This window comes from Mastigoproctus giganteus, chromosome 14 (genome assembly GCF_048544385.1).
Source record: "Mastigoproctus giganteus isolate SK-2022 chromosome 14, ASM4854438v1, whole genome shotgun sequence".
Taxonomy (NCBI): Eukaryota; Metazoa; Arthropoda; class Arachnida; order Uropygi; family Thelyphonidae; genus Mastigoproctus; species Mastigoproctus giganteus.
Window position 1 is genome coordinate 81,487,668 of NC_143588.1, and position 12,841 is coordinate 81,500,508.

The following is a 12,841-nucleotide window of genomic DNA, read 5'->3' on the forward strand; positions in this document are numbered from 1 at the left end:
ATTGTGGTATGTCTATTTGTAAGATGTATTATAAAAGTGTTAATACTTCCTACTTATCTTATGTGTGCATATGAATAATCGATTAAAATTATCACTTTTATTTAAAAAAATAAAAAATTAATTGAATTAATTTAATTTTTAATTTAAAATATTTAAAAATTTTTAAAATTAAAAAATATTTAAAAGTAAAAAATTAAAACAAATATTGTCTCATTTTTTCTGTTGATTACAAAGTGGGATATCAGGACAGGATATGGGCTGTGCATTATGTTAGAAAAGGATGGACACAGTATTTAAGGTTATTAAAAGAGACATTTCCAGATTCAGTGAACAGTAAAGTAGTTTTCCTTGATGATTTTACTGTTCACAACTCTATCTGGCTACCGTTTTATAGTCACACAGACACAGCTGGTTGAAATACTGAGGCTTTTGCAATTACTAACGACTGTAGATTGTTGTTTTACTTACCAGAATAACAGACAATCCTAAATACACGGCCAACACTCTTGATCTTTTTCTCACAAACAACCTTAGTAAGTACATGGTTGAGCTGTGTTGTCCTCTGCGCACTATAGATCACAACTTGGTGATGGTCGCTTCCAGTGGAGCCTTTCTCTTTTGGCATTCTCGTCCTCGATTGGATTACTGTTTCAAATCATCTGATATCAATGTTTATTCAGATCATGTCAGTGAAATTATTCTTGTAGGGATGAAATCCTTTATTCCAAACTCTACCTTAAAACTTCATCCTATATCTAAACCTTTGTTTTACAAAAAATATGTTAAGGTGGCCGTTCAAGATAAGAATTTGCAATATGTTGCATATTGCAATTGGCTGTCATCCAAATCTCCAGGTTCATATTCTGCTTGTAACAATTGTAAAGCAGTTATTAACCCCTTCATGGATTATCCCGAGATATCTCATTTTTAGTTTAAAAAGTTATTTGGAACTACACAAGATATCTCGGGATACAATAATACCCAAAGCAAACAATAATACCTACAAATTTAGGACTGAAACGTATTTTCTCGGCAATTTATCTGGCTAATTTTGCATTAGCCAGGTAAATCCCGAGATTTCTCAGGATTTTCTTATGCCTGTTAGCAGATGACTGGCTTTCATTTTACTTATATTGTACAGCAATGTAAGAACAGTGTAGCATGTGTTCCTTAGTTGCTAATGCTCCTAAAAACCAAATAACAAACAAACAACCATCTCAAATATTGCTTACTGTGCATCTAAAAAACTGGGTTTACTCTTTGCATTGTTTTTCTTCTATACAGCTACTCACTTTGTACAAATCCCAAAACTGCCTTACAATGGAATATTGTTTCCACATCTGGAGCATTTGCCCCCATAACTTCTCTCAGGCTTCTGGACTCCATTCAAAAAAGGGCAGTTAGGTTAATTAATGACCCATCTCTTACAAAATCTCTCCAAACTCTGTCTCATAGACATTCTGTTTCTGCCCCATGCCTTTTCTATAGATACTTCTATGGGCACTGTTCTTCTGAATTAGATTCTGTAATTCTCCCTCACTGTCTCTTCCAAACCAGTCCAAGCATTTACTGCAGGCGCCTCTGTAGCCAGGTGGGAAGGAGCAGCAGTGCGTAGCACACGCTTCTTGATTAGACCGGGGTTCGAGCCCATCACCACCAAATACAGAGGATGCGGAAAGGTCAGGGAATGACCACCGCATATCCTGGAGCAATATGACCTTAGTTCAGGGGTTCTTAACCTTCTTAGTTCCATGGACCCCTTTGCCAGTCAGGTGAATGCCACAGACCCCTTCTCAGAATAATGTTTTTTAATGCATAAAATAAAATTACAAAAAACATTATACAGTAATATATGTGTTTCTTATGAATTTCTTATGTGTTTCATTGAATAATAATACAGTACATTTAAAATATAGGAAAGTTGAAGTTAAATTTTATTTTTTAAGGACATATCAGTGTGAAGACTGTTGTTGTTTTTCTTGAATAAGAACATTAAACTGTGGTGTGGTGTGCTTTTTGACAAGGCATGTCATGTTGGACATCTAATCGATTTTGATTTTTTGTTTTCATTGTTACAAGTGCTGAAAATCCCGATTCGCACAGATATATTGTTGCAAATGGTATCAAAGCTTCCATAGCTCACTTTGCAAGACGAGGATAGGCTTCTCTCAGGGTACACCAAAATTCTCCAAGGCTTTTTGAGGTAAACTCCAATCGTAGTAAGTTTTTTGACCTAAGATCAATGAGTTCATCTTTGGTTAAGTCAACATCTTCGATACAGTTCATATCAGAAAAAGATTTTGGATCCATGGTTCAATTTTCATGCCATTAAGATAGAAATAACTTTTAAAAGAGTTCTGTAATGTTTCCAAGTGTTCGCAGATATCTCTTTTCAAAAAAATTGAGAGGGAAGTTTGCATTTCAACTACACTTTGGTAAAGCACTTCCTGCAACAGTGGAAAGTTTACAAGAATGTTGGTCTCTACTCTCTTCTTCCATATTGGTAACTTAGCCAAGAAAGCTTGTAATACTTCAGTTGCATCCATAATGGTGACTTCATGACCTTGAATGGAAAGATTTATCTCATTCATATGGTGAAAAACATCTGCCAGGTAAGCCAACCCATGGATAAAATCCTTCCTTTCAAAATGTTCCAAGAGTGGGTTTTCTCTTTCTTCCAGAAAAAGTGAAACTTCTGCCCTCGAACCTTAGTTCGAACAAGCGCTTCAAGACTTGTCCTCTTGAAAGCCAGCGCACTGCTGTGTGGTAGAGAAGCACTTAATATTCTGCTCCCATTTCTTGACAAAATCTTTTAAAAATACGATGATTCAGAGAACTTCTTTTGATAAAGTTGATAACTTTTATGGCTGTTGACAATACTTCTTTCAGGGTTGTTGGAAGAGTCTTTGTTGCCAGTGCATGTCTGTGTAGCCGACCGGGCTAGCCAGGTAGGTAAAGTGCCTGCCTGGCAACCCAAAGGTCGCGGGTTCAATTCCCACCTCGGGCTTGGATCACAGTAAAATGCAAAAACTTTGGGAGGTGCATTATGGCCATAGAAGCTGATGCACTAACAAGAGAAAAAAAAAAAAAAAAAATGTCTGTGTAAAAAGCAATGAGTAACGACGACTTGAGGAGCTTCTTTTTTCACTAAAGTAGCAAAACCAGATGTATTACCAAGCATCGCAGGAGCTCCATCAGTGCAAAGAGAATGAAGTTTTCCTTTCCATTCAAAGTTTCGTTCGTAAAAAAAACTTTTTGCCATTTTGAAAACGTCGACGGCCTTTGTAGTTTTCAAAAGAGACTCACAAAATAAAAATTCTTCTTTGATGGCATCATAGCGAACAAAAACAAGGAGCTGGCTACATTGAGAAATGTCTGTAGTTTCATCGAATTGCATACTGAAGGGAATGGCGAGGCTGCCATTTCCTTGATGACCTGCTTCAAAATATTAAAAGACATATCAACTATTCTAGACTGTATTACATCATTTAACAAGAGAACAGCTTCCAGTTTTTTTTCTCTGTTCCAGTCCACAGGCCAGTTCGACCATTTCCAGTGCATATGGCTTTACTAAAGTCTCTCCAATAGTGTGGGGCTTCTTTTGCTTGGAAATCCGGTAAGCAACTTTATAGGATGCTTCAAGAAAAGGTTTTCATGAAATGGCAAATCCAAGTTTTGGAAGTGTCCCTGCTTTTTCAAATTGAGATTTTTTCGCACGAAAAAAACCAGCATCTTTAGATGCATTTTCAGCATGGACAGACTTGAGATGGTCTTTCAGTTTTGCTGGCTTCATACTTCCGTTCGCAAGAATTTTTCTGCACATAAAACACTGGGGTATTTGAGTCCCGTCAAGTTCATTAATGCAAGTGAAACCAAATAATACATAGTTTTCATCATACTTCCCTTTCTTCGACATTTCAACTTAAATTTGGTCTGTAATAAATGTTAAATAATTAAGGTAAAAATAATTAATGCAATATTAGCAACTAAGAAAGACATATATGAAGACTGTATGCATCGACAGACACATGCATACATGCCTGTAGCACTGCAGGGGCCTCCACCATTGGACCGGCATACATGCACATAGCAGCAAAAAGGTTAAAATACACACTTCAACTGTTATCTAAACCGTAGGACCTGTTTGAACATACCTGGTTTACACTCGTAGCCAGCGTGTCTATTCGTGTTAAAAGTGGCCTACTAGGCGCTGATTTGCCGGATAGTTTGCCAACTACATCGCATGATAGTCTGTCCACAGCAGGACTGCAATCAAGTACGATCTAGCGGTAGGTCTAATAACTGCTGTAATTTCAAAGTAACGATGAGCGTAAGCGATTTTTTTGAGATATGCAATAACTATAATATGATATGAAAATATCTGTTATTTCTATTGGTGACTACAGATACAGCTAATACAATTGTAATTTATTACATACATTCATAAGTGAAGGAAATTAATCAGTTGATTTTTTTCCCATCCAAGCTCATGCACCCCCTGAAATCCTTCCACGGACCCCTTGGACCCCTGGTTAAGAAACCCTGCCTTAGTTGCTAATGCTCCTAAAAAAACAAATAACAACAACAGCATGTACTGCAACCAGTCAGTGTCCTTTTACTGTCCAACTTCAAACTCAGAAAACCAACTTTTTCTTCTTTCTCATTCAGAAAACAGAACCTGAAGATTTTCCTCGGCTTCTGTTTTCTGCAAATACCTCCCTTCACATGTGTTTCCTTATAATTAAAATATACAAATATTCAAAGTTAGGTTTCATCAAGATGTTTATATAGGGTTAAAAATAATACTTCAGAGGGAGGAACCTACCCAGTATGCTGGCTGATTCTAATTGATTCTTAAGGGGGTTAAAAATAAGGAAAAATAAAACAGAGAAACTCCAGATGCAAGCTTTAATTAGAAGACATCAAGAAATAATTTTAAATACCAATCCAAGTATTACATTTTTATGTTATTAGCTCATATATAAAATCTGAATAAAATATATGGTTTAATTTCACTTCCTGACAAAATGATGGATGATACAGTCATTTTAATTTTATTTGAATACCTTAAATACCAGAATCACCTATTTTCATTTTAAGACAAGTTAAAGGAGTTGCTGTATGGTACCACAAAACCAAGCAGGAAAATTCTTTCTTGCTCGAAATTTTGTGTTGCCATTATGTTGTGAACCACGAAATTGTTTAGTACAATATTCTGTGATTGAACCACTTTATCATCCATTAATTTCTTTGTACTAAATTTTAGGTATTGTAAAACATAAACCTAACTTTAAATAGTAAATGTAAGAAACTTGAAAAATACAGATTTTTTTGGAAATTCTTGACAAAATGAAATACACTGTATATACTGTTCAGGGAATGTTATTTTTGGACAGACTGGTGAGTTTCTATGCATATGTATACAGACAGTGAAAGAAATTTATATATTAGATATCAAAAAGAATGTATTACTTAATTTATAATGAAGTTGTATCTTTGTAAAAAAAAGTAATACTCTGACTTGTTTTTAGTAGGAGTTAGTTCGGGTGTTCAATTTTCATCATTATGATAATTTGCGACATACAACACAAAAGAGAGATCCTAGAAGGCAGAAATATGAAACAAAGGGCTTGAAAATTGTTGGCTTGCTATTCAGTGCTGCTAGTGGAGATGTCACAGCAATGAGAAGGTACGCAAATTATTTTATTATGAGGGTATCCTAAATATTATAGTATATGTGTGTATAAAGTATTGCAATTTAAGGGTACCTGGTCTGGCTCACTTATTTTTAGGTTTAGGAGATTTATTATATAGACCTTTTTTTTTTCATATTTGTCAAAATTTTGAATTTGATAATTTTGCAAAATTTTAAATATACATTTTGGCTTATCAACTGCTTTTTTGCCACTGGGAAAGTTGTTCTCTATCACCAGTTTCTGTCTTGTGATGGTGTATTTTGCATTTTTACAAATAAGATTGTTTACATTCATTTACAACTATACTGATTAAGTTTTAACCCATAGGTAGTAGTGCTGTGTTTATTAGACCCAAAAAGAATTTGGAAATTTCATGCTATTTATGTACCCTATCCACACAGCTGACACCTTCAGTACCTTTCAACAAAAATGTTTTCTTTGATTTCTCCATTGAAAATTCTACAAATTTCTGTTATTTATCACAAAAACTGGAAAAATGTTTGATCGAATATGAAATGCTACCCACCTTTTTAGTTTATTCCCAGTGTAAATAAGTGGGTGTTGCTTGTTTCAGAAAGAGCTATCTCATTTGTTGGATATTTGAAGTATCTGTGGTTCACTTGCTAATTGGAGCAAATCAGCTACTGCTAGCACATGGTAGCTGCAACTTGTTTGCTCAGCCAAGGCATCTGTATGCTGTCAAATGTTCAGATCAGAATAGAAAAGAACTCTAACAGTTTATTGGCACTCAAAGAAAATTAAATTATACCCTCTCCTTACATCGAATTGTTTTTTTGTAAAAATACAAATTGTACTTGCTTTCTTCATTGTGTGCGTATGTTGCATCTGCTAACAAAATTTCAATTAAATTAATCTGCTGGTGGCCTCATTATAAATATGTTAGGTTATATTATATTATAAAAAATTTATAATGTAATATAATAATAAATTATGAATTTTTTATAAATCAAAAACTGGTGCCAAAGGGAGAACACCACATTGCCTGCTGAATAAAAAATAAATTCATGTTACTCACAGATTTCTTTTTTTGAAATTGATATTCCTTTAGAACCTTTTTTGGGATGTGTATTTGAAATATCATAAAATTTCAAGAAAAAATCTCTGTAGGCAGCCTCATTATAAAGTTCTGAAAAACTGTAATCTTCAAACCTTCACCTCCATTGGCAAAAAAGAAAGGCACGTGCCACTCATAATGGAAATTTGTTTGAAAATGTGTATTGTTACAAAACTTTTCTTTGATATGTATTAATACATATTAATATAATATGTATTGATAGACAATTGCAAAATTTCAAGGAAAAAATCTGACAGCCATTCTCCATGAAATACTGTAATTCAATTAACACAGGACAAGAATAAACTGTACGCACAAACCTTATTTTAACCACAAACCTCTTTTAACCATTGCCCCCCTGATTTCAGGAAGTTTCATTTCCTGAAATCAATTATGTATATAGTAATAGCAAATGATATATAGTAATAGGTTATGTATATAGTAATAGCAAATGATACATAGCAATAGGACAGATGTGTGGAAATTTGCCTTTAGCCAGCAGGTAGTTGGTTGGTGGAACAGACTTCCATCCCTTGTTGTGGAAGTTGATAGCCTAAACAAATTTAAGGCTCAGCTGGGCAGGTATTTCGAACAAATGGAGGGGTGAAATGGAAGTGGTTTTTTTTTTTTTTTTTTTTGGCTGATGCTGCATAAGCTTGCTTTCTTGCATTATATGCCTCTACTAATGCTAATGCTGCAAGAAAGTAAGCTTATACAGCATCATCCAAAAAAAAATAAACTTCTCATGCCACTTATCCATCCCCTTCAATAGTTTGTCTAGCTCTTTCTTGAATTTCTTCAGGATGTCCACTTCAACAACAACAGATGGAAGTTTGTTCCAGCAATCAACCACTCGCTGGCTAAAGACAAATTTCTACACATCTATTCTGCAACCATCTTTTCTTAGTTTGAATTTATGCCCCCTCAAGTGTGTAATCTGAGCAAGAAGAATCCCATCAGCATTCAGCTTGCTCAAACCAATTCAAAGCCTTAAACACCTCAATCAGATAACACCACAGATGGCTAATATCCAGATTCTGCAGTTTGCAGAACTGAAGCCTTCCTTGGTAAGAGCACCTCTTTTTTTTCCTTCACCAATCCCTTTGTCTTCTCTGTTCTAGGAGCTCTACAGTCTTCCTAAAATGAGGCCTTCAGACCTGTATGCAGTACTCAAGCTGTGGCCCGATCATTGCCTTATATGCTGGGATAATCACTTCCTTATCCCTGCTAGCAAAATTCCTGTATATCACTGCCAAAACCCCATGAGCTGTCCTGGTAGCCTGTCTGCACTGCTCAGTGAAATTCGTATCTGACTGCACATTTACCCCTAGGTCTTTTTTATTTTCCACTACCCTGAGTATAGTATCACACAGTTTGTCAGCTACTCTGGGATTACTGCTACACATATGCAGTACTTTGTATTTGTCAAGGTTAAACTTCATTTGACATTTCTCAGTCCATCTGCCTAATTAATATAATTTTTAAAATCAAATTGTATAGATCTGTGATGCATATGTACCCAAAATATGCTTGTAATCAGGATATAAATAAAAGATCATTGCTCTCTTCTTTTGAATAAACATTGAATTGTAGAAATTCTTTCATAAATTTCTCATGAGAGAAAGTTACTGTAACACTCAGTGATTATTCAAATAGGTACAGTTCCCTTAAATGTAGGTTTACTTCCCTTAAGTGTAAAACATATTCATTGAGGGAAACAAACAAATACTTTGTACACAAAGCAAGACAGAGTGAGCACTCCTCACAAAGAATTGTTTTTTGAAAAATAAAAATAAATAAATTATACATTCTTTCTTCCATATGTGTTGCATCTGCTAAGAGAATTTCAAGGAAATTTATCTATTGGTATATGCATTCTAAACTACCAAAAACTGATGTCAAACTGAAACCTATGTAAAAGAAAGTGGGAGGGAAGTGCACACTATTCATAATGAACTGTTTTTTGACATTTGTATGGTTACAAAATCTTTCTTTTATGTGTATTTGACTTAACAAAATTTCAAGGAAAAACTTTTATTGAAAGCTGAATTATATAAATTTACAAAAGTTGGCATAAAAATGTATCACACAATTTGCAAAAATAAAACAATGAAATCGAATAAATATGATTTTTAAAAAAAAAATAACCATCCTAATTATTAATAAGAAATTTTGGTTTTGAGAACTATATAGTATTATATATATATATATATATATATATATATATACTAGTAGGAAAATAAGGGAAAAAGTTATGAAATTTTAATGAATGCCAGCACTATTGCATTTCCTCGTGTCTTGTTTTCAGGTCCCTTCAGACCCAGGCAGACTACACATATAACAATCCTAGTCATGCCTATTTAAAAGTTAACACTAAACTGATAGTGGGGAAAACTTTCTCATTGATAGAAAAAAGCATTTGGCAATTACAGTTTGAATTTGTAAATGTAAATAGCAATATTTAGCCTAATTTTAACACAAATTTAAGAATTTCAGCACATATAACAAAAGAAAATATAGATGATAAATCTACTAAATCAAAAAATAACAAGATAAAAGGGTCCTTTAAATTGCAGTTAAATCACTGGTCATGCCATTTTTCAGAAATCATTTTTAAACTGCATTCAGGAACTTTCTGAAGTGTTTCCAGAATGTAGACAGTATAGGAAAATATACGTAATTTTTACAGTGAGAACTTTTGCTTTGTTGAAGTTTTATCAAGGTGTTACTCGTATCTTGGAAGCTTCTACTTGTCTCTGGTTCAATCCCCCTGTGTATATTGGAATATAATTATCAAACTTATCTTGATGCTCTACATAATTCTGTTTGAAATTGATCTTAAGCATTCTGATTCCCTTCATATTTGGAAGGACAGGTCACAAGATGGAATCACAGTATTCCATGATAACAGAGAATGACTTCCTGACAGAGCTACTTTATTTATAATTAAGTTATGCATTCTTAATGTATCCTGGGGGCTTATGTCCTGTTTATACAGGAACTCCCTGACTTACGTAATACTCAACTTATGCAAATTCAACTTTATGTAAGTTTTTGCCGGCCGGTGCAAACTGAAAAAAATATGGAAACATATTTTGCATCTGTAGGGATAAATGGAGGTATTGTGAAAATATCGTAATGTGAACCCAATAACATATTAGGTTTTTTTTTTTTTTTTTTTTTGTAATTCATTTCAAGTCCTTGGGAGTTGAAAATTTCACTATATTACTAAGTTTATCTCTCTAAAAGGTCATATTTAAAATGGAAATTGCACTACACTTTCATCATTATCATATGTTCCCATTATAAGAATCAATTTTAAATGCCTTTGTGATATTTTTCTAAAGCACGTTTCTGGAGGTCACGGCCCGGTTTATTGGGCTTTTCTGTTAGCGCAGTCTATTATAAATGGGTAGTAAACTCGATCTTATTGCATTTGTGATAATCCCGATAACTGGAATTCTGTGGGTATTTACGTTATGGTATTATGGTGAAATGAAGTTCTCTTTCACTAAAATCTTCAATCATATAAAAAAAAAAAATTTCAGAAACTTCTCTTCATTCCTATTTGCATATTAGAAGGGAAAGGGACCAACGGAAAGTGCAAGTGTTGGCAGTGCCAGGAAACAAAACAAAATTGATTTAGAAAAATGAAGATGAAAATGATTAAGAAGTATGAAGCAGGACCAAGTTTCATCTATTGCAAGGGAATTAGGTCTTGCTGTTTCAACAGTGAATACTATTTTAAAGGACAGTGCGCGTATAAAAGAACATGTCAAAGGATCAACGCACTTAAGATCAACAGTGATCACAAAATAGTGTTCAGGTGCTATATCAAAGATGGAACAGCTATTAATAATATGGATGGAAAATCAGATTCAGAAGCAAGTGCCACTGAGTCCAATGGACATTCAAGTAAAAGCAAGAAGTATTTATGAAGATATTAAGGATAAGTACGGCAAACCCCAAGCCAAGTTTGTGGCAAGCAACAGTTGGTTTAATAGGTTCAAGCATCGCACTTGTTTTCAAAACATTAAAGTATAAGTATGCGGTGAAGTTGCCAGTGCCGATTCTGCAGCTGCAGAGAAATTTTGTGATGTGTTGGAAAAAATTATTGATGAAGGCAGCTATTCAACACAGCAAATATTTAACATTGACGAGACTGCTCTGTATTGGAAAAAAATTCTGGATCGAACAGACATTGAAAAAGACTAATCATATGAAGAGGTTACAGATAAGATTGTAAAGGTTGCAGAGCTACTTCAGTTGGAGGTTGTTGCCAAAGGCGTGGAGGAGTTAATAGAGGAAGAAGAGAAGGAATTATTTAATGAAGAACTTATTGACTTGCAGGCAGCAATAGTGAAAGAAGAAAATGCTGACGAAGCTCAAGATGAACAAAATGAGGAGCCAAGCCGCTTCATCACCAGAGAGATGGCAATGGCATTTTGTGAAATTGCATCGGCAATGGCGAGGTTTGAGAAGAAGGATCCTGACAATGAAAGATTCTTAAAAGTTAACAGAGGGGTTAATGATATGCTTGCTTGCTACAAATGAATTTATGATGAAAAGAAAAAAGCCACCGTTCAGTCATCCATTAATATGTTCTTTCGTAAGGTTGAGCAGCCGACCCTCTTCTAAATCTCCACAGCCCTCAACCTCCGCAGTGGCATACTTATCAGCTAAAGACTTCAATACTGGCAATGATGCTCAAGAGGTAAAACTTACTGATATTATGCCTGTCTCCTCTCTTTTTTTGTAATTTTATAATTTTTAAATTTTTTAAATTGCATGCTTTTGTAATTTTTACTTGCGCATGAGGTAAAAAATTGAATAAATAGAATAAATAATTCTATTAACATGTTCGTTGAACATTTCTTTTTTGATTCAATCAATTCAGTGAGCAGAGTTGCAAGTGCTGCACAAGCATGGGGAAATTCCAACTTGTGTAGAATTCCGTGGAACGCAACCCTTATTGTTAATCGGGGAGTGGCTGTATTTGAATGGGCTCACTACAATGTCCCATTGTGGCACAAATAAATTCATCCAGGCCTGTTGATGTAGCATTGATTTTACTTTGTAAGAACAGTTTAGAACTAGTTACTGTTGTCAAGGGCCAGTGGTGGTTCATTTTACTCAACATACAGATTGTGTAGGATATGTGTAAAATGCTTTTATGATTGCACATTTAGCACTGCAGTGAACTGAAACTAACTACTGGAGGACATTCATTCTTGTTGAATCATATGCAGGTGCTTCATAGTCTAACTTTGATCTGTACAATTTAAGTGAGGTGTAACAGACTGCTCCTCAGTCTGTTCCAGATAGGACTTTTAATATGTCTTTTGTAGCCGAGTGGTCAGGAGCGGGAGTGCAGTAGCACACGCTCTTTGAGTAGACCGGGGTTCAAGCCCCTGACTGCTGAATACGGTCGATCTGCCAACCCGCACTGGACCAGCGTGGTAGACTATGGTCCATTTCCCTCAGCATGAATTGTTGAGGAGGCTTCCATCCTGTAGTGGGTTGATAATGGCTGCACTTTATCTTTTACATAGTTATTTGATGTGCTCTGAGAAGATCAATTTTGCATCAGCAGTCTTACGAACTTTATGGTTAGTTTCACTGGAATGATTTGCCCTCCTAGCATAAATTCTGGATCCATGTGAAGATTGTGCTGTCTATAGAAGTGTATATAGGTAGTTTTGCTTGATGATAATTGAAACTTCTTATTCTGGCCTATTTGCCAATTCATAATCTGAAGTCATCTACATAGAGGGCATGCATCACTGTGATATTGTCCAAATAATGTGAAACTTAATATTAATCCAAATGGTGCACCCTTTTCGTATTGAAAAAAAATTTTTTTTTTAAAGACTTTACTCTGACGCGAAAAGTTTGATTCTCTAAAAAGTTTTATATCTGAATTGAGAGAGGTGACTTCAGATTCTAGCATTATGTACATCATTTCATATGCAATATTTCCATTCCTTGGCATAGGTTTTCTCTATGCACTTGATATTCTGCTGAGAAGGTATCTCTTTTGGCTTCCATTCTGACTCAGCAGTCTAATGTG

The 12,841-nt window shown here is 34.7% G+C and overlaps 1 protein-coding gene across 1 annotated transcript in view; it reads left to right on the forward strand.

Moving 5' to 3' along the window:
* GLS (glutaminase) overlaps positions 1-12,841 on the forward strand; it is a 207,017-nt gene that overhangs the window by 160,813 nt on the left and 33,363 nt on the right. The window contains exon 13 of the mRNA XM_090388434.1: positions 5,535-5,689. Within this exon, the coding sequence (XP_090244560.1) occupies positions 5,535-5,689 (155 nt within the window). The remainder of the gene's footprint in view (positions 1-5,534; positions 5,690-12,841) is intronic.